Genomic DNA, 26741 nt, shown 5'->3' on the forward strand with positions numbered 1-26741 from the left:
ACACTTTATTCTAATTAATATAAAATAAATGGAGTTTAATAAGGTTTAAAAAACCTTATTCTAAAATAAAATAAAAGAAGTGTACTTCTATATGGATTTTATTTTTATTTTAATTAAATAAGGATTCAAGTCATTTAATTTTAAAAAATCAAATCTAAAGAAATATCAATTCAACAACCTCTAACCCAGAATCTCACATGTGCAAAATAACTATAATTTCCCTCTGCATTTTGATAATTTCCAATCATGAGCATTTTCTCTTATGAATTTGAGGTTATTACAGTAATCCCACCAGCAAAGATGTTTAAGGCTTGCATCCTTGATGGAGAGAACCTTATTCCTAAGGTTGTTTCTGATCAAGCTTTTAAGAGTATTGACTACATTGAAGGCAATGATGAGCCTGGTAGCATCAAGAAGATTACCTTTGAATAAGGTCAGTTCATTTATATAACTTGAATCATATATACTATTAAGTTGGTGAAAATTATGTGTTTATCAACATGTAGGAAGCCAGTCATTATATGGTGGAAAAGGTGGAAGCATTGGACAAAGATAAACTTGTGTACAGCTACAGTGTGATTGAAGGGAGTGTTTTTATCAATAAAATGGAGAAAATCGCATATGAAACCAAGTTGGAGCCATCATCGGCAGGTGGATCCATTTCTAAGATCAGCTGTAAGTATTACACCATTGGTGATTTTGAGATCACAGAAGGACTCAAGGCTGGCAAAGAAAAAGCCTTGCAAATACTCAAGGCTGTTGACGCTTATGTCCTTGCAAATCCCCGCCACTAATGAAAATATCCCATTATATTGTAGCCTATCCTTAAAGTTTTCTAATGTATGAATGGAGTTATATAATTAATTTCGATTCTTCTGAAACTCAAGTTTGTTATGCTCAACTTTAATATATAATTAATAAATCTTCAAAGATGGAAGATAATGTATTCTTTATTCTCAATGGATATCTCATACAACAAATTTTATTGAATACATTGCATGCACTTTTGTTTATTACAGGCCTCACATTACAGTTCAAGCTTCCCTGTAACCAGGCAAACTATGAACTCTTATTAGCAATATAAACTGAAAACAAGAAGTGGATCCTATCATAGAACTAGGACTTTTAGTGGGCATCGGGATTCGCCAGTAGGTAAGCTTCAATGGCCTTGAATATTCCCAAGGCCTTTTCTTTGCCAACCTTGATTCCCTCTTCCTTGAGCTCAAAGTCACCAATGGTGTGATACTTACTAGTAGTCTTACATACGGATCCCCCATCTGGAGATGCTTCTAGCTTTGTCTCGTAAGTGATTTTTTCAAGCTTGTTCATCAACGCATCGCCTTCAATCACACTGTAAATGTACACAAAATTTTCTTTGTCTACTGCTTTAACCTTCTGCTTCATGTATTTGAATTGGCTTCCTGTATGAAGAAAAACACAGTTTTCACCTTTTTCCTTCCAATTAATATATATTTATATATATGATTCAAAGTATAAAGTTACATAAATGAAGTAACCTTCTCCAAAGGTGACCTTCTTGATGCTACCAGGCTCACTATTGCCTTCAATGTACTCAATGCTCTTAAAAGCTTGGGGAAGAATCTTGGGAATGAGATTGTCACCATCAAGGATGCAAGCCTTAAACATCTTGGCTGGTGGGATTGCTGTAATAACCTCAGATTCATAAGTGAAAACTCCCATGATTTCTAGTGATTTGGGATTTGATTACTACTTTGCAGTGATTTTTTTTATGTTTGCTGATGTACATATCTGATATATAAGGGAAGTATTTATAGTGTCAGCTTCAAGATTTAGCGGTTGTGAGTTTTAGGCCCTTAGAAATCTTGGGTGATTTCTTTATATTTTATGGGATGTTTTGCCATTTAGTGAAATTTTGACCTTCAGTACAAGAAAAACACCTATATTTTTTAACTGATTCCGGTTTGTGTACTTATCTTACTTATGTCTTCAATCAAGCTTATCATAAATGGACAAATTATTGAATCTTGAGAGCAATATTATTGGAACTCTGAAGAAGATTAGAAGGAAAAGAACTCTAAATAGACTAATATTTTGAGCAATCAAAACCTTGGATGCAAGTGCTTGGACTATTAAATTATTGTTGCAGCTTTTATTTTGACATTGTAATCAATATATTATTCTAAATAAGACAGATTTCCAGACATGGGCATGTATCTAACACAGTTATCTTCAATTTTATTATATGTTTCATATATTTAGAGAGTCTTATAAGGATCACGTCCTCCACTAATGTCCGGATAACACTAACACAAACACAAGTACCATATACAGGTACTTCAAGAATAATGAAAAGTTTTCAGTGTGTGTTTGTTATTTTTCTAGGAATAAAACATGTTGTAGCAAAGGGTTAATTTTAACCGGATTGGGTCTCAATCAACACTTTTTGCATTCATGCATTTTTTTGGCTATGCTTACATTATCATCTATGTTTCCATCCTTTTAGCCTTTCATTCAAAAACGTTCACTCATGAACATGACATGCCTTTTGCCATCATCTCATGGTTTTGATCCCTAATTAATGGTCAATCAACAGATTCATCATTAGTACAATATACGACAAAGAGGAATTATGGAAAACGAACAAGCAGCCTAGATAGCGAAGTTAGAAAAGGCATAAAAGGAATTGAAAGAACAATTAGCCAATTCTTAACAAGAAATGAGGGAGCAAAGGGAGGAGTCAAGAGATGAGATGACTCTGATGATACAGATGATAAGGAATCTGATCAATGGCAAAGGTCTTGCTGAAAATCCTAAAAATCCTAACACAAGAGGATACCAACACTATACAAATGGTATCGAGGATCCTATATACCCGCCAGGATTTACCCCACCTCATGTGCCACTAGGGGTATACCCACGGGCCCCCCATGATTGCAAGGCAACAATTTGCCAATGCCAGTGCTTCAAACCATCCAGTGCAAGGAGTGCCTAGTTTGAAGCAGGGGATCGTTCCTTCAAACACTATTGTGTCTGATTTGAATGACCCGAAAAAATTAGAGAAGTTAAAGATTGGCGCTCCGATACAACCCGAGTTTATTGATGCTCAAGATAGGTGTAACACCCCACACCCAACCTGATCGTCAAATTCGAGTTACGGGATGCTACAATCATTATCGGAGTAAATACGGACAGTTAACATTCAAATTACACACAAATCATACAATCATAGTCAATTTAGTTCATAATCAATTAATACAACTTTTCTTGTGCCTTACACGAGCCTACATATGCTCTAGAATCAACTCAGAATTGAACAAAGACTAATTTGCAACATTTTCAAAATTTTAGATCAATTATATCATAAATAAATCCTTCAACTAATCAATCATGTCATAAACACTCAAATATTATAATATATAATTAAGTTCAACTCTTAATCGAGTTTATGAAAGTTCTTTTGTTGACTCGAGAATGAAATAGTACCAAATTGTAAAGTTTTAAAAATTCAGGACCAACATCACGTATTAAACCACCTGACGTCACATACTGTCCATTCAACGTTGCGACGAGGAAATGTGGTCGACAAGACGAAAACTCTGTTTTTGGTGAAAATCAAGCTATTTGATACATATTTCAAGCCAACTATACCATTAATCATTTGGTGCACAATTACACATCCATACATGCACAAAACTGACCAAAATTCATCCCAAAACAATGCAATTAACCCATCCCACATCATTCATGCCACACAAGTTGACACCAAATCAAATCAAACCAAAACAACTTATTTCAACTTACTTCACATGAATTTTAAACCGTCACAACCAACACTTAACCATTTCATTTCACATTATCTTAGTAATATAATGGTTTGTCACCTTACCAAAACATATACATACTTATACACAACATTAATTTCCATATTCAAAATGGTCATTTATGTAAAGTAGACATTAACCTCCCAAATCAACTTTAACTGAAGTTTAAATCAAAACCATCCATTGACAAAATGTCACAAATATATAATCATGTGATAATAATAATCTTAATTGTCTTTCAATTTCTGCTAAACTTCTTAGTAATAATACTGTTATGGTTTCATCCTAAAATTATATATAAAAAATAGTTCTTATAAATTAACTTTTTATATAGAAAATTTTATTAATATAAAACCTATATTTCTATTATTATTTTAATCAACACCCAACACGGTTTCCTTAATTCAAGGTTATATATAATTATTATACACTAATTTCTTATAATAATATAAAATTTATATTTGTATCATTATTTTAATTTAACACCTAACATAGTTTCCTTAATGTAAGGTTTGACATCAATAATAAATTCAAATATTAATAATTAAACAGATATACTTTAACGTAGTTGATATAAAATTAAGTAAACATACCAATATTTTTCTTGTTTCGGTATTTCCATTTGATTTTCCAGGTTAGTGTCAACAAAACATAATTAACTTAATTGTTAATTCAACCCATCATTGTCTATTTCTGTTGAATAATAACTGTGTTACTGTCGTGAACCTTAAAACATTGCTTTCAAGTATATATAATTGAAAAAACTCAAAAGACTCTTATTACAATGAAAATAGAAATGATGAAATCTAGTGAGACAGATCAATTATAACACAATCGAACACAGTTTTTGGGTAAGACAAAACATGAAACATTATCCAAACGCCATGAGAGTAGAGTTTTAGAAATTGGGATTTGCTAACACATAATTTTCAATAGCTTTCAAAACAAGGGCTCGATTCTCGGATGCTTCCTTGATTTGGAGCATTAGGTCTCGGATGCCAAAGATTATCTCTTGATTCGTAATTATTGAAATAGATACCTATTTGAATTGAGATATTATTTAATTTTCTCTCCACTCTCCTAAGCTTTAGATTAGAAAATAATAATAATAAAACAAAAGATTTAGGAAACTGAAACAAGGGAGAAAGTAAACCATTTAAGTTCAGCATAGATAAAACTAATGCTGTTTCCGTTGCTGCTTCTTTGAGCAGAGCCATAATCCCATTGCTGGCGTGCTTTACAAATTGCAAATGTAGCGTTTGTTTTTCAAAGTTTTGATCGTTAGAAAAATGGTTTTATTGTTGAATTAATTAGCTTAAGCATGCTTGTTTCAATGTTAAATTGTTTGTCTGATGCAACTACGGAAACTAAATCTTTGTTGGGATGGTGCCTTGCTCCTTTGCATAATATCCCACATCAGGGAGCGTACGTGAGAAAGGCGAGAAGCAGGTTTTAAATAGCGCGATGCTTGACGGAAAAAAGCATACCTTTCTCGGCCTTTTGGCTGAGATCAAGTGTACTATCCGTTCTTATCAGTTTAATATCTGATACTGGGCCCTTGGCTCACATGATATTAAATTTATTTTTGATGGGATAGTCCATCACAGAAGCTTGCTACAGGGGCTCTTGAGCGTCGCCCAGGCGTTGCACTATAGCTTGGGTTCGGCGCACTCCACCCAATTTCAGATCCAAAATTTTCAATTATTCCTGCAAGGTACAAAGTTAATGGCCAATTATGATAAATTAACCAGCTCTGATTAAAAGATTTTTCGGCTCTTGTTCTAAAGTTCCAGGTATGTTGCTTTCAACTTTCACAGATTGTTCTTCAATGGTAAGTTTGTTGTTTTTTCTGAGGGAATAAAATAAAGTAAAATCAGAGTCAATTAAAAATCTAAATTCAAAACGTTGCGGATAATATTCAATATATAGATCTTTATAGATTCAGTAAATAAATTGGATGCTTTTTATTTGTTACAGGCTTCATGCATTTCAGATCAAGCTTACTGGTAATCAGAATAAACTATGAACTCTTTATTAGCAATCTGAAGTACATATGAACCACCAACTTCAAAACTCAAATCTAGAAGCTTGATAATTGTTAAAGTGGATGATGCTATCTTATTAAGCATCAGGATTTGCCAGGAGGTAGGCTTCAATGGCCTTGGATATTGCCAATGCTTTTTCTTTGCCCGCCTTGATTGCCTCTTCCTTTAGCTCAAACTCACATAGGTTGTAATACTTGCTACTACTCTTGCATATAGATCCCCTATCTGGAGAGGCCTCTAATTTCGTCTCGTAAGTGATTTTCTCAAACTTGTTCATCAATGCATCGCCTTCAATTTCCAAGTCTTCAATCTTCTGCATTGAAGACCCTCATTCTTGTTAAAAACCATCTTAGCAATATAATCTGCTTCTAGGTTCATCTCTTGAGAAATATATTCAAGCTTCTATTGGCCAATGTCCAGCAAGTTCTGTTGAATGTACCGGATAAGTGTTGAGGAATATGTCTTTGAGAAGGATTCCTGAATAGTTCAAATAGCTTCTTAACTATCTGTTTTAATTAACACTCCATCATGCTTTGATTTTTTAAAACTCTCAAGTCATCAAGAATATCCCATAATTCTTTATTGAAGATAGAACACTAACCTAAACTCCTATTGAACCCAAGGATCCAACCCCCTAATGATATTGCAATATTCCTCTAGCAGTAGTCAACCTAGAATCTAACTTCATAGCGCCATCAGTCTTCAGATACACCCAATTACCTTCTTCAGTGGCTAATATCCCTGTAGCTAGTCTCAAATGGCAATGACTTTTGGGAAGAAATATATTGTAAGATCCAATTGTATGAGCTTTTAATCATCTCATCGACGCTCCACTGATTGCCTTGAAATATAAGAAGATTTCAGTTCTTCCAAATACACCACATCATTAGGCCAAAGAAACATTGCCAATCCACTTCTCTTAATGAAATCTTGTAAGGATTCCCTAAATTAGATTCAAGCCATTCTTGCAAATTCCCTGAAAAGAACTTGTCTTGCTTTTCCACTAGAATAAGCTGATACTGCACTTTTTTAGCCACAGAACAATCTTTAAGGACAAGAATAACATCATCGAGTGCATTTTCACACATTGTTCAACACTTTTCATCCCTTATCCCTTGCCTTACTCGTTCTATTTATGTGAGTAACCTTTCTTTAAATGCAAGCCAAAAAAACAACCAAACTCCCTACGGTCCTAGAAATTTCCACACCATCTTCCACATATCATCTATTGAATTCCATGGTTCCTTACTAAGCTATTGATACACATTCTGAACAATAAAGCCCTCAGAAGCAGATCCAATCCAAGCAATTTTATCAGGTCCTACTAAAGGTCGTAGAGGAGGAATACTTGCAATGTAATTGATGATCCCATCTGACAACCAAACCCGAAACATATCCATATTCCAGGACCTATCTTCAGTGACCAATTCCCTAAAAGAACAATCTAAATTCAAGTATAGGAAGGGATGTGATTAACTAAAGGGCCAACTGTCAGTATCCAATTATCCCTCCAATACCTAATACTTTCCCCATTACCTACTGACCAAAATATGTTATTTCTGAGCGCGGGTCAAATTCTAGAAAGAGACCTCCAAAGGAATGAACATTTACTGCGAGATATATCTTTCGGTATGCCTTCTTTAACCCCATACTTAGACCTAAGTACTCGCACCCACAAAAAATATTGATTGATACAATATTGAAGCCCAACTTCAACATAAAATACTAATTTTGGTATTTTAGTTTGTGAAAACCAAGCCTACCACAAGCCTTTGGTTGACAAACCGCTTGCCAACTAACCAATAACACTTTCTTATTGTCCCCAGTCACCCCCTAAATGAACTTTAGCACCAAACCTTCAATTTCATCACAAATAACTTGGGGAATCGTTACAGATTGCATGAAAAAATTAGGGATAGATAGGAGAACTTGGGCTAAAGTAGGTCGATTGACAACCAATGACACTTTCCTGTTGTCACCAGTCGTCCCCCAAATAAACTTTAGCACCAAACCTTCGATTCCATCACAAATACCTTAGGGGATCATTACAAACTGCATGCAAAAAATTAGAGATAGATAGGAGAACCAATTGGGCTAAAGTAGCTTGATTGGCAGTAGTAGTTTCCTAGCTTCCCAACTCTGAAACTTGTTTCAAACCTCGTCAACTATCAATCACAGAGAACTGTTCGTTACCCTTTCTTGAAAATAGGGGAACTCTAAGATATTTCCCTAGATTTTGTGTCATTTGAAATCCAAGAGTTTCACACAATTTCCTTCCCAGATCTTTATCCACTCCATTAGAGAAAACCACATTGGTCTTCGACACATTAATTCGATGTCTTGAAAAAAAAATTCATCTAAAACTTTCTTAATCACAGTTACATATTGTATATCAACTTAACTAAAAATGACCAGATCGCCTGCGAAGAGCATATGTGTAACGGCCTGTTTTTAGTGAAATCGGAACAATAATTTCTTAACCACAAATCTGATATTGTAAAATTTATTTTAATATATTTTTAATATCTATAGCATGTTAGAATCATGGTATGAACATTTCGTTAAGAAATTTTACCGTTTCTATGCTCAATTTGTGAAAAATGACTAAATTTTATAAAGTGCGAAAGTTATGTTCTATTAGCTAAAAGTGCTAAATAGTTATAGAACTTTAATGTAGAGGTCCTTATTGAGTAATTAGACCAATAAATGAGTTAGTGTATGTACATGGATTTCAATTATGAAATTGCCAAGGTTAGGTTGGTATTAGGTGATTTAACAGATAAAAAAATAAAACAAAAAGAAGACCATAGTGTTTACCTTTTTCTCCATAGGAAATTGTAGAAAAATAGGGGTTTTTGAAGTTTAAAAATTCATCCACTTAGTTCCCTTGCATGTAAGTGATCCTTTGACTAGTTTTTGTTGATTTATATGTTTTCGAGACCATTGTAGCTTAATCTAGCTAAATGGAAGATTAATTAATGGTTGAAAGTATAGGGTTTTTCCATTAGAGATTTTTTATTATTCTTGAAGTTTAATAGGATAATATGAGTCTTTGTTGTTAATTAGACAACTTTTGTTAAAGGATTTTAATGAAATTATCAATTAGGGGTTCTTTTGATAACTTCAAAATTTATGTGTTAAATGTATGAAATTGTGGAATGTATGGGCTGTTATAAGCACATATAAGTTTCAGCTATGCTTGGGTGAACTGAAATTTCATGAATTTCATTTTTCTGAGCCTAGGGACTAAATTGTAAAGAAGTTAAATGTTAGGGACAAAATGGTAATTTTTCTATAACATGAAATTGGATTGAATTGATTAGAATAAGTATTAAATTAGTTAAATTTGATTATATATATAGATCAACAAAAGCCACGTTCGGAATTAGATCGAGGCAAAGAAAAAGTAGTGGATTAATCGGTCGACTTACTCCATATTAACTTGAGGTAAGTTTGTATAAATAATTTACATATTTATATGCTTTGAGTCAAATATATTTGCATGAGATTATATTTAATTGTTATGTATAATTATCTAGCACGTAACTGACAATGTAAGCGAATACCGAGCCCCGTTTGAACCCTAAAAATTTGTAGGATACAAATGACTTGTTATTAAAGTTACCGTTTTGGTTGAGATCCTGCATTTGTTGGGGACTCACCATAGTTCATATGAGCTTATCGATACTCAGCTTAGAGGAGCTTACCGATTATCGCTCATAAGAGCATACTTGTACAAGAATTGACGGATTATAGTTCAATACACCATGCGTGTGTATCACTTGCGTATCTAACGTTATTCTAAGTAGTTCAACGGGTATGGTCTTATTATGAGATAATACAAGTTCGTTATGAACAACTATAGGTATTTACATGGAAATGGTTCATATTTAGTATATGACTACATGACATAGATGTTACATGTACAGAGAAATCAACTAATTGATGAATTTATATATGATTCTTGGTTTTTATGTGAAAATATGACTAATGTGATTATGGATTGTATGGTAGGCTTTGACCAAATCGAATTGTACCTTGCTTTGAATTTATTACTTAAATTGAAGTAAATTGGTAAGCCTAATTCTGTATTAAACGAATTTACTAAGCTTAATTGCTTACTCTGTTTATTTTTTGTATTTTTTTTAGTGTTTCGAAAGCTCGCTTGGATTAAAAGTTGTCAGAGATCGCATCACACTATCAAATGTTATTTTGGTACTTTTGACTTTGTATTTTTGGTTAAATAGCATGTATAGGCCTTTTTGGCTAACGATAGCCTATGTGTTTTGTTAAGTATTTAGCCAATCAATTTGGCTTGAATTTGATACATTTTGACATGTAAATATGTAAATAGCCGTGGTATACGATGTACAATTGTCATATGAATGCCTTGACTGCGAAATGGTCTTTTGGGTACCACATGGTTATGATTCTTAAATGACATACATGTTAAGTTTTAGGTACAAAGATTTCATATATGTGTTTGACCATTTAGGTAGATATGGACAACATATTTGGTATGAGTTTATATGGCTAATTAAGATGTCTATTAGTACTATACTTGTATGTGTTGATATTACATGTTGTAAACTTGACATTGGCTGATATTGTATGCCTATTATGCCTTGGTTTTTTGCATACTAATGTGTGTAGGTTGGCACCACTTTGAATGAGAAAAATGGCTTGGAAAATAGCTTATTTTTGTCCATAATGATAGAGACACGGGTGTGTGTCCCCTGATATTTCATTAGAAACCAAGTCATTAGCTTCACAAGGCCTAGAACATGGGCGTGTAGCATGGCTGTGGGGTACAAGTCAGTATACCCTTCAATTTTTACACGGCCTAGCATACGGGCGTGTGAGGCCATTTCGAAGAGAACACGGCTTGGCTCACGAGCGTGTGGCTTGGCTGTGTGACTCAAGTCAGAGAGTTAGACGGGGTCAGACACGAGCTAAGACACGGCCATGTGATCTCGTTTCGAATGCATACACGGCCTGACCACACGGGTGTGTGTCCCCTGCACTTTGAAAATTTTCCATGTTTTTTTTTTAAATTTCTTAAGTATCTAGTTTAGTCCCGAACCATTTTTAATGTTTATTTGGGACCTCGAGGGCTCGTATTAGGGACGATAGGACTGAAATTGAATGATGTTTGGTTTGCATGAGAAGGATATATGTTGAATAAGTGATTGTTTAATCTATAAGTCTAGTAATACTCTATAACCCTATTCTGACGTCGGGTACGAGTTAAGAGTGTTACATTACTGGTATCAGAGCTACGGTTTAGTCGATTCTAGGATTAACGTAGTGTGTGTAAGTCTAGCTATACATGCAATTTATTAACATATGATAGTGTGACATCTCCTAACAGTTTAAATCATGTTTTTCATATAGTAATGGATCCCAATCGAGTAGATTCAGATGATGTTGAAAGTAACGCGCTAGCCTCAGTTCGAGAGGTAGTATCGTCTGGGTCTAGACCCGATTTTGATAGTCAGGGAGGAAATTCTAAAGAAGCCTTCTTCCAGATAATGAATGAATAGTTCACTAAGATTGTCCAGACGAACCCGACTGCTTAACAACCTTCACCCCCACCTTATCCCCAACTGATTCCCGTAGCTCATCAAGTTCTAGAACCAGTACGTATGAACAGACCACCAGCTGATAAAATTCGAAAGTGTGAGACTGAAGAGTTTAGCGCTACAGTTGATGACAACTCTGAGAGAGCTGAGTTCTGGCTTGAGAATACAATTAGAGTTTTTAATGAACTGTCCTGTACACCGACTGAGTGTATTAAATGTGCTGTGTCTCTTATGAAAGATTCAGGTTATCAGTGGTGGAATACCTTGATATCTGTAGTGCCAAGAGAACGGGTCACGTGTGAATTCTTCCAGATCGAGTTTAGGAAAAAGTACATAAGTCAGTGATTTCTTAATAAAAAGTGCAAGAATTTCTAGAGTTGAAACAGGGTCGTATGACCATAATTGAGTACGAAAAAGAAGTCGTGAGACTAAGTAGTATGCCCGAGAATGCGTATCCACTGAAGAAATTATGTGCAAACGATTTCAAGATGGGTTAAACGAAGATATCAAGCTTTTAGTCGGGATACTTGAATTAAAAGAATTTGTGGTTTTAGTCGAAAGAGATCACAAAACCGATGAGCTTAGCAAAGAAAATAAAAAGGCCAAATTTGAAGCTAGAGATTCGAGGAAGAGATTTACGGGAAAGTCTCATCAATCAACATCGAAGAAATCTAAAGAACATCACTACCGTTCCACTCTTCCTGCAGGACATTCTTGTCAAAATAGATATGCGAGACACTTCAGTCTTAAACCTCAGGCTACATCCGTAGCTACGTGGGTAGTGTTAGAAATGTTAGACCCGAGTGTAAACATTGCAACAGGCCAAATTATGGCTAGTGTCGGGTAAAGAGTGGAGCATGTTTTAGGTGTGGTTCATTCGACCATTACCTTAGAGATTGCCCTGAGAAGTCTGAGAAAGGAAAATCTCAAACCGTGAGGCCAAGCAATACAACTACTAGAGGGAGACCACCCCGAAACACTAGAAATATGAGTGGTAGTCAAGGTGCTATGAGGAATACTACAGTGAGATCAGAGGCACGAGCGCCAGCCAGAGCTTATGCCATTCGCGCTCGTGAAGATGCGTCAGCACCAGATGTTATCACCGGTATATTTTCTCTTTATAACACTACTGTAACTGCTTTGGTTGATCCTGGATCAACTCATTCATATGTATGTACAAAATTAGTGTCTAATAAGAGTTTACCTATTGAGTCCACTGAATTTGTGGTTAAGGTATCGAACCCCTTAGGTCAATATGTCCTAATTGTTAAAGTTTGTAAGAATTGTCCTTTGAGGATTCGAGTTTACATTTTTCTGGCTGATTTAATGCTTTTACCATTTGATGGGTTTGATGTAATTTTGGGTATGGACTGGTTGACCTTACATGATGCGGTTGTTAATTGTAGACGAAATTTTATTGTATTGAAATGTCAGAACAATGAGACTCTTAGTATAGAACCCGATGATTTGAGTGGGTTACTTATCGTGATATCAGCTATGTTAGCGCAAAAGTATGTGAAAAAAAGGTTGTGAGGCATATCTTTCATATGTATTGGATATGAAAGTGTTGAAATTAAAGATTGAGGTAGTGCCAGTTGTTTGTGAATACTCAGATGTTTTTCCAGAGGAATTACCCAGGTTGCCACCAATCAGAGAGGTTGAATTTGCTATTGAGTTAGTACCTGGAACATCACCGATATCGATAGCTCCGTACAGATTGGCTCCGAAAAAGTTGAAAGAGTTGAAAGCTTAGTTGCAATAGTTAACGGATAGAGGTTTTGCACGACCAAGTTTCTCACCTTGGGGTGCACCGATTTTGTTTGTAAAGAAGAAAGATGGATCAATGAGGTTGTGTTTTGACTATCAACAGCTTAACAAGGTTACGATTAAGAATAAGTATTCTTTGTCGAAAATTGATGATTTGTTCGATTAGTTGAAAGGAGAAACAATATTCTCAAAGATTGATTGCGATCCGGTTATTATCAGTTGCGAGTTAAAGATTCAGATATATCGAAAACTGCATTTAGGACCAGGTATGGGCATTATGAATTTCTTGTTATGCCGTTTGGGTTAACTAATGCTCTGGTAGTATTCATAGATTTGATGAATTGAATTTTTAGACCGGATCTGGACAAATTTGTCGTAGTGTTCATTGCTGATATATTAATACTTTCTCGAAATGAATCTAAGCATGTCGAGCATTTGAGGATTGTGTTACAGACTCTGCGTGATAAACAACTATTTGCTAAATTTAGCAAATGTGAGTTTTGGCTCCAAGAAGTTAGAGTTTTGGGACACATAGTATCAGTGAAAGGCATTAGAGTTGATCCGAGCAAGATTTCAGCGGTTGTTGACTGGAAACCACCAAGAAATATTTTCGAGGTCAAAAGTTTCTTGGGATTAGCGGGCTATTATCGAAGATTTGTTAAAGGTTTCTCAATGATAGCTACATCGATGACTCGATTATTGTAGAAAGATGTAAAATTTGAGTGGTCTGAGAAATGTAAACAAAGTTTTAATCAGGTTTTAATTAGTTGAAAGCATTGTTAACCGAAACCCAATTTTATTTCAACTTGAGTCGAGAAAGGAGTTTGTAGTTTTCAGTGATGCGTTGTTGAACAGATTGGGTTATGTTTTAATGCAAGAAGGAAAAGTAATAGCATATGCTTCCAGATAGTTAAAAACGCATGAAAATAATTATCCGACATACGATTTGGAGTTGGCCGCAATAGTATTTGCGTTAAAATTTTGGCGACACCATTTATTCAGTGAGAAGTGCCATATATTTACCGATCACAAGAGCTTGAAGTATTTGATGTCTCAGAAGGATCTGAATTTGCGACAACAAAAATGACTCGAACTATTGAAAAACTATGAGTTAGTGATTGATTATCACCCGAGGAAAGCAAATGTAGTAGCGGATGCTTTGAGTAGAAAATCTTTCTTTGCTCTGACAGCAATGAATACACGATTGAGCTTGTCTGATAATGGTTCAATTTTAGCTGAACGAAGAGTTAAACTAATGTTTTTACAACAAATTTGCGAGGCTTAGAAAAGTGATAATGAATTTCAAACTAGAAGAGTACAGTGCGAGTCGACTACTAATTCAAAGTTTTAGACCGGATTTGATGATTGTTTGTTGTTATAAGGTAGAGTTTGTGTGCCGAAGAATCCCGAGCTTATACAAAAAAATTTATACGAAGCACACAGTGGCAGGTTGTCTATTCATCCAAAGAGTACTAAGATGTACACTGATTTAAGGCAAATGTACTGGTGGTCAGGTATGAAACGTGACATTTTTTATTTTGTGTCGAAATGCTTGATTTGTCAACAAGTAAAAGCTGAACATCAAGTGCTTTTGGGATTTTTACAACCAGTGATGATACCGGAGTGGAAATGGGATAGAGTTACGATGGATTTCGTATCGGGATTACCTCTGTCTTCAAAAAAAAGATGTTATCTGTGTCATTTTAGATCGTTCGACGAAATCCGCACATTTCATTCTAGTGTGTACAGACTTCTCTCTTGATAGACTAGCTAAGTTGTATATTTCTAAAATTGTTAGATTACACGGAGTGTTAGCCTTTATTATTTTAGATAGGGACCCGCGATTTAACTCACGGTTTTGGAAGAAATTACAAGAGGCTTTGGGTACGCGATTGCATTTTAGTACTGTATTTCATCCCCAAACCGATGGTCAATCTGAGAGAGTAATTCAGATTCTCAAGCATATGCTTTGTTGTTGTGTTTTAGAGTTCGAAGGTAATTGAGAAAAATATTTACCGTTGGTAGAATTCGCGTATAATAATAGTTTTCAATCGAGTATTAAGATGTCACTGTATCAAGCTTTGTATGATCGTAAATGCCAAACCCCATTGTACTGGATTGAGCTTCGTGAGAAAAATATACACATGGTTGAATTGATCAGAGAAACTGAAGAAAAAGTGAAAGTGATTAGTGACAGTTTGAAAGCTACTTCAGATCGATAGAAATCTTACGCGGACTTGAAGCGTAAAGATATTGAATTTCAGTTTGGTGATAAAGTGTTTCTGAAATTTTCGCCTTGGAAAAAAATCCTCCATTTTGGTCGTAAAGGAAAGTTGAGTCCGCGATTTATCGGACCATACGATATTACTGAAATAATTGGGCTAGTGGCTTATCAACTTGAGTTACAGTCAGAGGTTGAAAAGATTCATAATATGTTTCATGTTTCGATGTTACGATAGTATCGATCAGACCCATCACATGTAATATCTCCAATCGAGGTTGAAATCCAGCCCAACATGTTGTATGATGAAGAACCAATGAGAATTTTTTGCTCAAGAGATCAAAGAGTTAAGAAATAAAAGAATAACTATAACAGCCCGATTTTAACTAAATTAGAACAGTAATTTCAAGACCAAAAATTCAAGTTCATAAAATTATTTTTATATTATTTTTTATGTTTATAGCATGATTGAATGTATGTGTGAAAATTTCGTTAGTTAATTTTATCGTTTAATAGCTCAATTTGAGAAAAAGGACTAAATCGCATAAATTGCAAAAGTGTTGTTCTATTAGCTAATGATGTCAAATAGCTATAGAACTTTGAAGTAAAGATTCTTAAGTGATAATTTACCCATTAGAGAGTTAATGGATGATAATGGTTTGGCATGTAGTGAAATAATTAATATTCATTAAGGTTAATTTGCTAAATTGGTAACTAATGATAATTATAATAAAACAAACTATGTATCATCTTTATTTCCATCTCTTGTAACAAAAAATTAGGGCTTAGGAAGCCATTTTTGAGGCTCAAGCTTTCGGCAAGCTCATATTTGTCTAATTGGTATGTGTTTTGTCTCGTTTTTTTATAATTTCTACGTTTTTGTGATCGTTGCTTTGAAGACTAGCTAGCCCATGTCGCAATTTCTGAAAGTGTTGATGATTTTGAAAGTTTCCATTGATGAATTCATGTGTTTTATGATGTTTGATAATGAATTATGAAAGCTTGGTGCTTGATATACATGCTTTGTAAAGTGATTTTGAGTAAAAATACATATTAGGGATTAAATTGAGAAAAGTGTAAATTGAGGGGTTAAATTGTGAAATAAATGAAATTTTTGGTCTGCTAGGGTTCCCTAGGAAATTCTGCTAGCATATAATTGAATTTAATTTTGTGAATTTTGTGTATTTATGAAATAAGGACTAAATTGAATAAATGTGTAACTTTAGGGGCTAAAGTGTAAAAATGCCTAAATATGGTTTGTGGATTAAATTGAATAAATATGTGATTGAATAAGTTACTTTGGAATACATATAGATCAAGAAATAAAGAATTCAGATTTAGATCGGGAAAAATCAAAGGTTATCGAGTAATCGATCCGAATCGTCAATTCCGAGTACGAGGTAAGTTTGTATGGGATAAACATTGTTACAATTATGTTTTTAATGCTTTAATAATGCTTAAATTGTATATATGCGACTACGAATGTGTACGACGATAAATCGACTATATTTCGCTCTTAGTGTGCGTTTCGAGATAGCTTCGACTATATACAACACTTAATGCTCGAATTGGAATAGTTTCGGCTTTATGTGGCACTAAGTGTGCGATACCGAGATATCTTCAGTTTAATGTGATGGCATTCAGTGTGTGATATCGTTGTAGCTTAGGCTAAACATTTATGCACTGAGTGTGCAAGTTCTTAAAGTATTGAAAGATTTCCGAACGATTTAATGTATTGAACAAAGAGGTGAGAATGAGATAAATAAATACGGGAAAGTACAAGTACGTACTATACCTATGTGGTAGTTGATACTATGTGTATGAAGCTGATGAATTTGTATATGCAAAATAAATAATCATAAATTATAATTGAATGATGATATAAGAACTACTAAGTGTTTATTAATTGATGATTTGTATTTTTATGAACTGTTGAGTATTGTTGGTACGAACTTACTAAGCTATGAAGCTTACTGTTGGTTATTTGTCTTTGTTTTATAGAGTATCCAAGCTAGCTCGGACTCGTGGATCATTGGGAATACATCATCACACTATCGATCATCTTGTTGGTACTTTTGGATGCTTGTAAATATGGTATATGGCATGTATAGGCTAGTGAATTGATGATATGTTTTGAATTATGATTTAAGCCATGAGATCTGGCTTACTTTTGGTTGTAATTATTGGTATGTATTTGGTCATTTAAGTGGCCTAAATGATGTGTTTAATAAGTAAATTATATGATGTATATAATGCTTATGTGATGGCTTGATTATGGGATGTTAAAATGGTAAGTCTTGTGGTTTGAAATAGGTGATAAGATGATGTTGATGATGAAATGCATTTAGAAGTTATGCAAGTTTGATTGTTTTGGCATGATTGTGTTTGAGAATTTAAATAGTGAAATGGTTGATTATGAAATGACATGAATTATATGTGATTTGGTATGTTTTGGCTACCTATATATGTGATGAATTGATACTATTTTGATGGCTAGGTGAACATGAGAAAAAAAGTGGCAAATTGGCTTTGCAAATGGCCTATATTTGTCCACACGGGCAGAGACACGGGCGTGTGTCTCAGCCGTGTACGACACATGGTCATGCTACACGGTCGTGTGTCCCTTAGGGTACCCTTTGAATTAAAGTCAGTATACTCTACAGATTTGACACGGCTGATAAATCGTAATTTATACATATTTTACCCCATATTTAACGCATTTTATGGATGATTTTCCATTAGAATTGGTGAATTCGATGCTCCTAATGCTTTAATTTCATGTTTTACACTTAGGAGAGCATAGGAAAGCGAAAGGAACGAGAAACGGGCCAAAAACGGAGAAAATAGACCAAAGTACGAAATCAACACGGCCTGGACCTCCTCACACGGGCAGACCACATAGCTGTGTCAATTTGGCAGGCTCGAGCACGGCCTGAAGTAATCGCACACGGGCGTGTCACACGGGCATGTCCCTGCCGAATCCAAGTTGAGTCCAATTCAGAAAAGGCTAATTTTGAGGACTTTTAGGCATTCCAAAGCCTATAAATACACCCTAGAGGAGGAAGAAAAGGAGGAGGGAGGAGGGGGTAAGGAATTACTCCAAGAAAGCCGATTGATTCATCTCAGAAGCCGGATTCATCATCAAGACTGAAGATCTCTCCTCAATTCCCCTTCAGGAGTTTTGGGTTTTCTTTATGTTTTGTATTCTTTATTATTCTGAGATGTTTTCTTATTTAGTTATGAACTAAATCCCCTAAATACCTAAGGGGAATGAAACCTAAGACGAATCTTGTTATTATTTTTTGAATCGTATGATCAATATTTAACTTGTTCTTAATTATGTGTTCTTAAATCTTGTTTTGATATCCCAGGATACTGATTCAAGATAAGCTCTTATTCAGAGGAGGAATAGACCTTGTCTAAGAGTACATTTGTCATAATTAAGCGGAGTTGATTGCGCGCCTAGACATAGGGTGACAAGATTTTACCGGATTAGGGTGAAACCTAATAAGGGGATCCATAGATCGAGTTAATGCAACCCTAGAGTGTTAATTAGAGAAAAGTCTCGTTTATTCAATCTAAGGGATTAGACGTTATTAGTCTTGAATAGGGATAATAACAAAACTTAAGGATCTCTACGGAACAAGTTAAATGAATAAATCGTCTGATTCGGAGCCAGAATAACAAGTACAGTCTAGGTGAATTTTTCCTTAGGTATTGTCTTCATTCAATCGATTTTCCCAGAAGCAATTCCCCAATTCTATTCTCTGTGCGTTTTTAGTTTAGATAATTAGTTAGTTAAAACAAAAACCTCTTTATTCTTAGGCTAGATAATAAAAAGACAGTCATTACTAGTACTTTTAGCTCCTTTGGGTTCGACAATTCGGTCTTGCTAAAACTATACTACTGTTCGATAGGTACACTTGCCTACATCGCGATAATAGTTAGTTCAAGAACGAATAATTATAAATATTTAAAACCTATCACGAAATCACGCGATTAAGTTTTTGGCGTCGTTGCCGGGAAACTAAGATATTAGGAACGCTCAATTTTTATTACTTTAGCCATTTATTTTTCTTGCAATTTAATTTAATTTTATTATTATTATTTATTAATTTACTTTTTCTTTCTTTTGGCAGGTTTTTATAGTTTATGACTAGAAGAAACCCGTCAGGACCATTACTTTTTGACGAAGAAATCGATCGTACAGTTCGCAGAAATCAAAGAGAAATAAGGCGAAGCTTATGATACATAAAGAATGAGCAAGAAGATGATACTCAACCCCCAACCAAAAAGATGGATGAAAACCAAGGCAATCAGCTACCTCCTGCAATTGCGGTAAATCAAAATCCTGCTCGACGTACTATGTATGATTATGCTAAACCTTCTTTAACAGGAACTTAATCGAGCATAGTTAGACCTACTGTAGCTGCAAATACTTTTGAATTAAAACCTAACACTATTCAAATGATACAGCAATTTGTTCAAATTCATGGTTTGTAGGATGAGGATCCCAACGCTCATTTAGTCAACTTCTTAGAACTATGCGATACATTTAAAATTAATGGTGTTTCTGGTGATGCCATTCATCTTCGGTTATTCCCTTTTTCATTAAGGAACAAAGCTAAACAGTGGTTGAACTCGTTACCACGAGGGTCAATTACTACTTGGGAACAAATGACTGAAAAATTTTTACTAAAATATTTTCCGCCGGCTAAAACGGCTAAATTACGTAATGATATCTCTTCTTTTGTGCAGATGGATTTAGAAACACTCTACGGTGCATGGGAGAGATACAAGGACCTTTTGAGAAGGTGCCCTTACCATGGGTTACCGCTTTGGCTCCAAGTACAAATATTCCACAATGGTCTGAATCCTTCGACTCGACAAATGGTTGACGCAGCTGCTGGCGGAACCATCAATAATAAAACACCTGAAGATGCCTATGAGTTTATTGAGGAGATGTCACTGAATAACTATCAGTGGTAAGTCATGAGGAAAAAGCCAACGAAAATAGCCAGTGTTTATAACATCGATTCGGTCACCATTCTCTCTAATCAGGTAGAACTCTTAAATAAAAATTTTGATGGTTTTCTTAGTTCTTCACAGGTTCACCCAGTAATGCAGTGCGAAGCAAGTGGAGGTGTAACAAGCCATTCAGAATACCAACCTTATGGCCACAACATGGATAACGAGAAATTAAACTACATGGGTAATAATCCTCAACCTCAAAACAATTCATGTAGTAACACTTACAATGCAGGTTGGAGGAACCATCCCAATTTCTCGTGGAGTGGTCAAGGAAATCAAAGACCATAACCACCTTTAGGCTACCAACAACCACCCTACCAATAAGAAAAGCCGAACCTTGAAGAGATGCTCTTAAAGTTTATATCAGTGTCCGAAACTCGTTTTCAGAACACCGAGACAGCACTTAAAAATCAACAAGCGTCGATCCAATGGCTCGAAACTCAGATAGGCCAGCTTTCCAAATTAATCTCCGAACGACCACAAGGTAGCTTGCCAAGTAATACTGAACCCAAACCAAGGGAACAGCTCAACGCAATTAATATTCAAGATGAAGAAGGAGTTGTTGAGCCTGAACCAAAACTAAGGCAAGAAATTGTGGTAAGCAAAGGTTAAGGTGAAGTAGATAACAATAAAAACAAAACAGTGAATGTTGAATATAAACCTCATGTGCCATACCCCAACGCGACAAGGAAAGACCGCTCAGATGAACAATTTGGTAAATTCCATAAAATCTTAAAAAAATTGCATATTAACTTACCGTTTATTGAAGCCCTATCGCAGATACTAAACGCAATGAAATTTTTAAAAGATCTTTTAGCAAATAAGCGAAAGTTGGACGATGCATCGTATATGGAACTAACCGCAGTGTGCTCAGCTATTCTAAAAAATAAGCTTCGAACAAACTAAAAGATCCAAGGATTTTTACGATTCCTGACTTAATTGGTAGTTTAGATGTTAATAATGCATTAGCCGATTTAGGGGCTAGTATCAACGTCATGCCTTATAAAATGTTTAAGCAACTAGGTCTGGGGAAACCCATACAGACTAGGATGAGCATTCAATTAGCAGATAAAACTATAAGATTTCCTAGGGGTATTATTGAAGATGTGGTAGTCAAAATCAATAAATTTATATTTCCTGTTGACTTCATTGTTTTAGACATAGAGGAGGATAGCAGCACCCCTTTAATTCTAGGAAGGCCCTTTTTAGCAACTGCTAAAACAATTATTGATGTTGGCACAGGTGAGCTCACGCTTCGCGTAAGAGACGAAATACTCACCCTTCAAGCTCACAATTCTGACAACACATTGGAAATTGAAGTGATCGTCTAAACTATTCTATTAAAGCTGACCACAGGATACAACCCACTTTACAGGAGATAAGTCTGAAGGAAGTACATGAGCCACTCTCAAATAAAAGTAAAGGATCTATTCCTGAAGACTGAAGGCTGCACATAAAGGAGTTAGATGAATGGTGAACACATAAACTAAGAACACACGATAAACCAAAACTACACCAGAACAAGCTTGATACCTCTCCAAATCAACTTACAGTTGGAGATGAAGTCTTATTAGATGCCGCAGACCCCTACATTGTCACTACCACACCGAATGAAGAAATCCCTCTTACGGTACTCAGCATTTTTCTATTCGATACGGTGGAGGTGAATCATCCCAAGTTCGGCACTTTTAAAGTAAACAACACCCGTTTAAAACCTTATTTTAAGATTGATAGCAAGAATGAGGAGTATAAACTCCTCGAACCACCATGATCATTCAACGAAGAGGTAAGTCAAGCTTAGACTATAAATAAGCGTTTCTCGGGAGGCAACTCGAGCACTAACTGTATTAACTTCATTTAAAATTTAGTCTTCAACACCTAACTTACTAATGGAGCTCTTGAATACAGGTTTTCCACAGAGACATGGCTAAGCACACGGGCGTGCTTATGGCCGTGTGAAAATAGGGCAAGGAATTCTCCAAACACGGGCTATGATAAAATGCCATGGCCGTGCGACATGGTCGTGGTCGAGCCTATCAAAACTACACGGGCGTGTGACATGCCCGTGTGGAAGACCCGTTGTTGAAACTGAGAAACTAGCACGGGCGTGCGTGCGACACGCTCGTGTCTAACACCCGTGGTCGAACCTGTAAAATTAACACGGGCGTGGGGCGTGCACACACAGGCGTGGGAGAAGTGAATGAAGCTAGACATGATTGTGCGACACGGCCGTGTGAACCCACACGCCCGAGGTACTCGAGCGTAGGGCGAATTTTAGAAGTGCCCAAATAGGAAAAACGCGAAACACACGGGCATAAATTGGGTAACACGGGTGTGTGTCATGGTCGTGTGGCCCAAAATCTATAAATACCTTGCACTATTCACTTTCTTCCCCTTTCAAAAACCCTAAACCTAGCCGTTGCAAGTTCACACGGCCTCCTTACCACGCCTGTGCGCCGCCTCCAACTTTATTTTTTACGTCCATTCTTCCATTTCTAGCGTTTGTTTACTCTTTTCCCTTTAATTATACTAATTTATAATGCTATTTATCTTAGTAGTCTATATTTTTCATGTCATTTTTATCTCTCTGTCACACAAATTTCATTTATGATACAAGTCATCATCTTTTTCATGTTCAAATTCCTACTCATTACATGATTTATCTACTCCATTTAATTAGTTAGAAATGAATATCCATGGTTAGGACAATTAAAATAATCATGCCTTTTGTATTGACATTTTTATTCATTCATACAGTAATGTGCATTCCATTCTTTGCCATTTTACTTATATCAGCATGCTAGTGCCACAAAAGTATACTATTGAACTTATCGTTTTTAGTTAGTTTTAGTAGTTGAGGCTTGAAATTATGATTTTTAAGATTTGTCTTTCGTTTTACTTTGACCACTCAGCAAGATGACTTGATGATTCTAATCGCAGATACCATGTCATCTTCACGGGGTAAAAAGGCTACTGTCCCTGCTTCCAAGAAACGAAAAGGAGCGTCATCTTCTACAGGTCCAACCGCAGAAATTCGTCACCCCCTCCTACAGTTTCCCCATGGGCCCAAGGAAGAACTTTTCCAGATACTTTGGCTACGACCTTTAATTATGGGCCGCTGCACTGACTGGGCCACCGTAGAACAAGTTCAGTTGGTTGATGTAATTCGGGCCCTCTTAACCACCGACCCTTGGGAGCTGTTCATTGGGATCATCGAACCAACATACCTCGAGCTCACGATAGAACTATACTCAACGCTCCATCTCCAGACCGTAATGACAAACTACGATGATTCCGACATGGTGTAATTTCTCCTAGGCGGATTAGTCCGCCAGCTTAGCGTCCTAGAATTCAGTACGGTATTGAGTTTATATACGGAGGAGTTCAAGGAAGAGAATGACTTAAATGCTCTTACACGCCACATACATATCTCTCCCTTGAAATGCTGGCACACTTTGGCCCCTGGCGCAGCCTCCTACAATCCTAGCCACTCCAAAGCATCAGTTCTCCCACCATCCCTGAGGTACCTACACGCCATTTTGGCTCACACGATTACAGGGAGGTGAGAGAGCACTGGCGTCGTCAACACTCACGACGCCTACTTTTTATGGTGCATGTCGCACGGGCACGTAATCAACCTTGCCTATTTCATCGCCCTCGCGATTCAGCACCAGACGGAGCGACATCGGAAGGGGTTCATCTCCATTGGCCCCTGCGTGACTCGACTGGTACGACACTTCGGGCTCCTCAACACCGCGGCCCAAGAATCATCCCTTACCCTCATCGGCCAGATGTCTCCACAAGGCATCTCGAGCATGCTTAGCATGAGGATGATCGAAAGGCGCCGAGGAACCTACCCTCCCCAGTATCGTCTCACCCAATCTACCGAGGAGGAGGCCTACGAGGACATTCCTGATGATGTCCCCCCACAGCACGAGGACCCACCGACTCAACCACCACCACCCTTTCGTCCAGTTCATGCGGTGGCTTCATATGCTGACATCTCTGAGCGCCTCACTCGATTCGAGCAGCAGTGTTTTTAATGATTTGACAACATTGATGCTACTCTACAGCAGATTTGTCAGCACCTTCGCATCTTATCGCTAGTCCCACCTCGCGAACCATCCAGCGATAAAGATGTTTAAAAATATTTATTTATTATTTTATGTTTTTAATTTTTATTAAAACTACTTTTTATTTTTATTAAATTTTAGAAATTTTATTTTTAATTATTAATTTCGGTTATTTCTTTTTGAGTAATTATTCTTCCTAATATCTCTTAAAAAGTTCCTGATTTTATCATAGTTATATAGAGCTCTTAAGCTCATCGTCACATAGGAACTAAAACTCCACCGGGACAGATTCTCCACGACTGCCATGTCCTGCTCGCCCACGACCATAGCTACCATTAGAGATAATATCCTTTTGGTGCAGGACTTATGGCATAATGAACCTCTACAACCGCCGGAGTATCCTCCTCCACTCTCGAACCGATTACTCTCCAAAACTCAAGTTCGAGGAATTCATTATACAGGAAGTTTCACTTCTTTCCCTATCTTATTTTTATACTCTAATATCTATCTTTGTACATTGAGGGCAATGTACATCTTAATTGTGGGGGGTATTTATTTCATTATCAGAAAAATCTCTGAATGACTGCATTGTTCTCTTAAAAAGCTCTCATATCATATTTAGGATAAATTTTGATTGATTTATGATTTCGATTTATATGTCTTGAATTAAAACATAGGCATTTATGCATTGATTGTTTAAACCTCAAGATATTAGAGAATCAAGCATGAAAAGTTGATTTTTAAGAATTTAAATCTCAGGTTGTTTCCCCAAAGTTTAGGTATTACTTTGAGTTGGGATTCACAAGTTTTAAACATCAAAAAGCCATTATTTTTGTGAGATTTTTGAGCCTTTTGAGCATCTATTAATTCTTTCATGCTTACTTTTATTGTTGCTTTGAGTGCGTCAGTATTAAACTGTTATTATAGAACTTGCTTGATTATGCATGTCGAGACCACACCATTTGATTTGATATGTCAAAATGATTAAGGCACTTATGATTAACCCACTCATTCCATGAAAAGCCTACCTCCACAATTAACCCCTAGTGAGCCCCCTTGAACCTAACAAGTCATTTCTTGTATTACCCTTAATATTAACTTTTAACCCATTTTTGTTAAAATCCCCTAAATTAATTTAAGCCCCATTTTTATCGAGATTTAAATTGAAATAGTTGCTTAGCTATGTTTTATTCTACTTTGTAATTTAACTTGTTCTTAAAAAAAATGTATACACATTAGTAATTCCATATTCTGAAAAGAAGCCCTATTGTACGTAAGTGTTGATCAACCCTTTTTCTAGTTAGGCAATTTTTCAATTCAATCTCGATTCTAACCCTTTCTTTCAGCTTGTGACCACACCCCCTAACCAAACCTCATTACAACCCTCTAAAGACCTTTTGATTGATGTATCATCTTAAATTATAGTGGTGGAAATTTGATTTTCATGCAAGCCTATGGTAATGACTTTTCATTATTGACTATTGAGTGCTTCATTTATTGTCCTTAAACCCCTTGAGTGATTTAAGTAAATATTTAGTGAGGATGTGAAACTCTGTGATATTCTGAATCAAAGGTAATTACTTAAATGAGGAGAGACACCTATGTTTGCATGATTAAATACTCAACTTGGAGTGTTTGAAATTTTTATTTTCTTTTAGTTGAATTATCAATGTATGATTACCTATGGATTATTTTGAGATATTATCGATAGAAATTATAAGTTGAGAAGAATTTATTTTGATTATGAGTTGAGAATTTTGCTTGAGGACAAGCAAATGCTTAAGTATGGGGGTATTTGATAAACCGTAATTTATACATATTTTTACCCCATGTTTAACGCATTTTATGGATGATTTTCCATTAGAATTGGTGAATTCGATGCTCCTAATACTTTAATTTCATGTTTTATACTTAGGAGAGCATAGGAAAGTGAAAAGAACGAGAAACGGGCCAAAAAAGGAGAAAATGGGTCAAAGTACGAAATCAACATAGCCTAGACCTCCTCACACAGGCAGACCACACGACTGTGTCAATTTGCAAGGCTCAAGCATGGCCTGAAGTAATCGCACACGGACTTGTCACACGGGCTTGTCCTTGCCGAGCCCAAGTTGAGTCCAATTTAGAAAATGCTAATTTTGAGGACTTTTAGGCATTCCAAAGCCTATAAATACACCCTAGAGGAGGAAGAAAATGAGGAGGGAGGAGGGGGTAAGGAATTA

The 26741-nt window shown here is 35.9% G+C and overlaps 3 protein-coding genes, 1 long non-coding RNA gene and 2 other non-coding genes across 6 annotated transcripts in view; 3 read left to right on the forward strand and 3 right to left on the reverse strand.

The window, feature by feature from the left end:
• The first annotated feature begins 246 nt into the window (after positions 1-246).
• Positions 247-794, forward strand: LOC107933210 (major strawberry allergen Fra a 1.05-like). The gene is made up of 3 exons (XM_016865375.1): positions 247-345; positions 389-433; positions 507-794. The coding sequence occupies exons 1-3, from the start codon at positions 247-249 to the stop codon at positions 792-794; spliced, it is 432 nt and encodes a 143-aa protein (XP_016720864.1).
• A 331-nt stretch (positions 795-1125) lies between these two features.
• On the reverse strand, positions 1126-1701 carry LOC107933229 (major allergen Pru ar 1). Its single transcript, XM_016865387.1, has 2 exons — positions 1518-1701; positions 1126-1421 (listed from the first exon to the last, which is right to left on the reverse strand). Exons 1-2 carry the CDS (start codon positions 1699-1701, stop codon positions 1126-1128), a joined length of 480 nt encoding a protein of 159 aa, XP_016720876.1.
• Positions 1702-5286: 3585 nt separating this feature from the next.
• Positions 5287-5479, forward strand: LOC121216793 (U2 spliceosomal RNA). Its single transcript, XR_005913014.1, has one exon. It is a non-coding gene; the product is annotated as a U2 spliceosomal RNA (small nuclear RNA).
• A 320-nt stretch (positions 5480-5799) lies between these two features.
• The window catches only part of LOC107933202 (major allergen Pru ar 1), a 43215-nt gene continuing 22273 nt past the window's right edge, over positions 5800-26741 (reverse strand). Inside the window, exon 3 of the mRNA XM_041089946.1 lies at positions 5800-6161. Within this exon, the coding sequence (XP_040945880.1) occupies positions 5925-6161 (237 nt within the window). The 3' untranslated portion in view covers positions 5800-5924. The remainder of the gene's footprint in view (positions 6162-26741) is intronic.
• On the forward strand, positions 9188-10175 carry LOC107933203 (uncharacterized). The gene is made up of 2 exons (XR_001693577.2): positions 9188-9295; positions 9998-10175. It is a non-coding gene; the product is annotated as an uncharacterized lncRNA (long non-coding RNA).
• LOC121216329 (small nucleolar RNA R71) lies at positions 20144-20250 on the reverse strand. The gene has a single exon (XR_005912495.1). It is a non-coding gene; the product is annotated as a small nucleolar RNA R71 (small nucleolar RNA).

Source organism: Gossypium hirsutum, chromosome A02, assembly GCF_007990345.1.
Source record: "Gossypium hirsutum isolate 1008001.06 chromosome A02, Gossypium_hirsutum_v2.1, whole genome shotgun sequence".
NCBI classification, from domain to species: domain Eukaryota; kingdom Viridiplantae; phylum Streptophyta; class Magnoliopsida; order Malvales; family Malvaceae; genus Gossypium; species Gossypium hirsutum.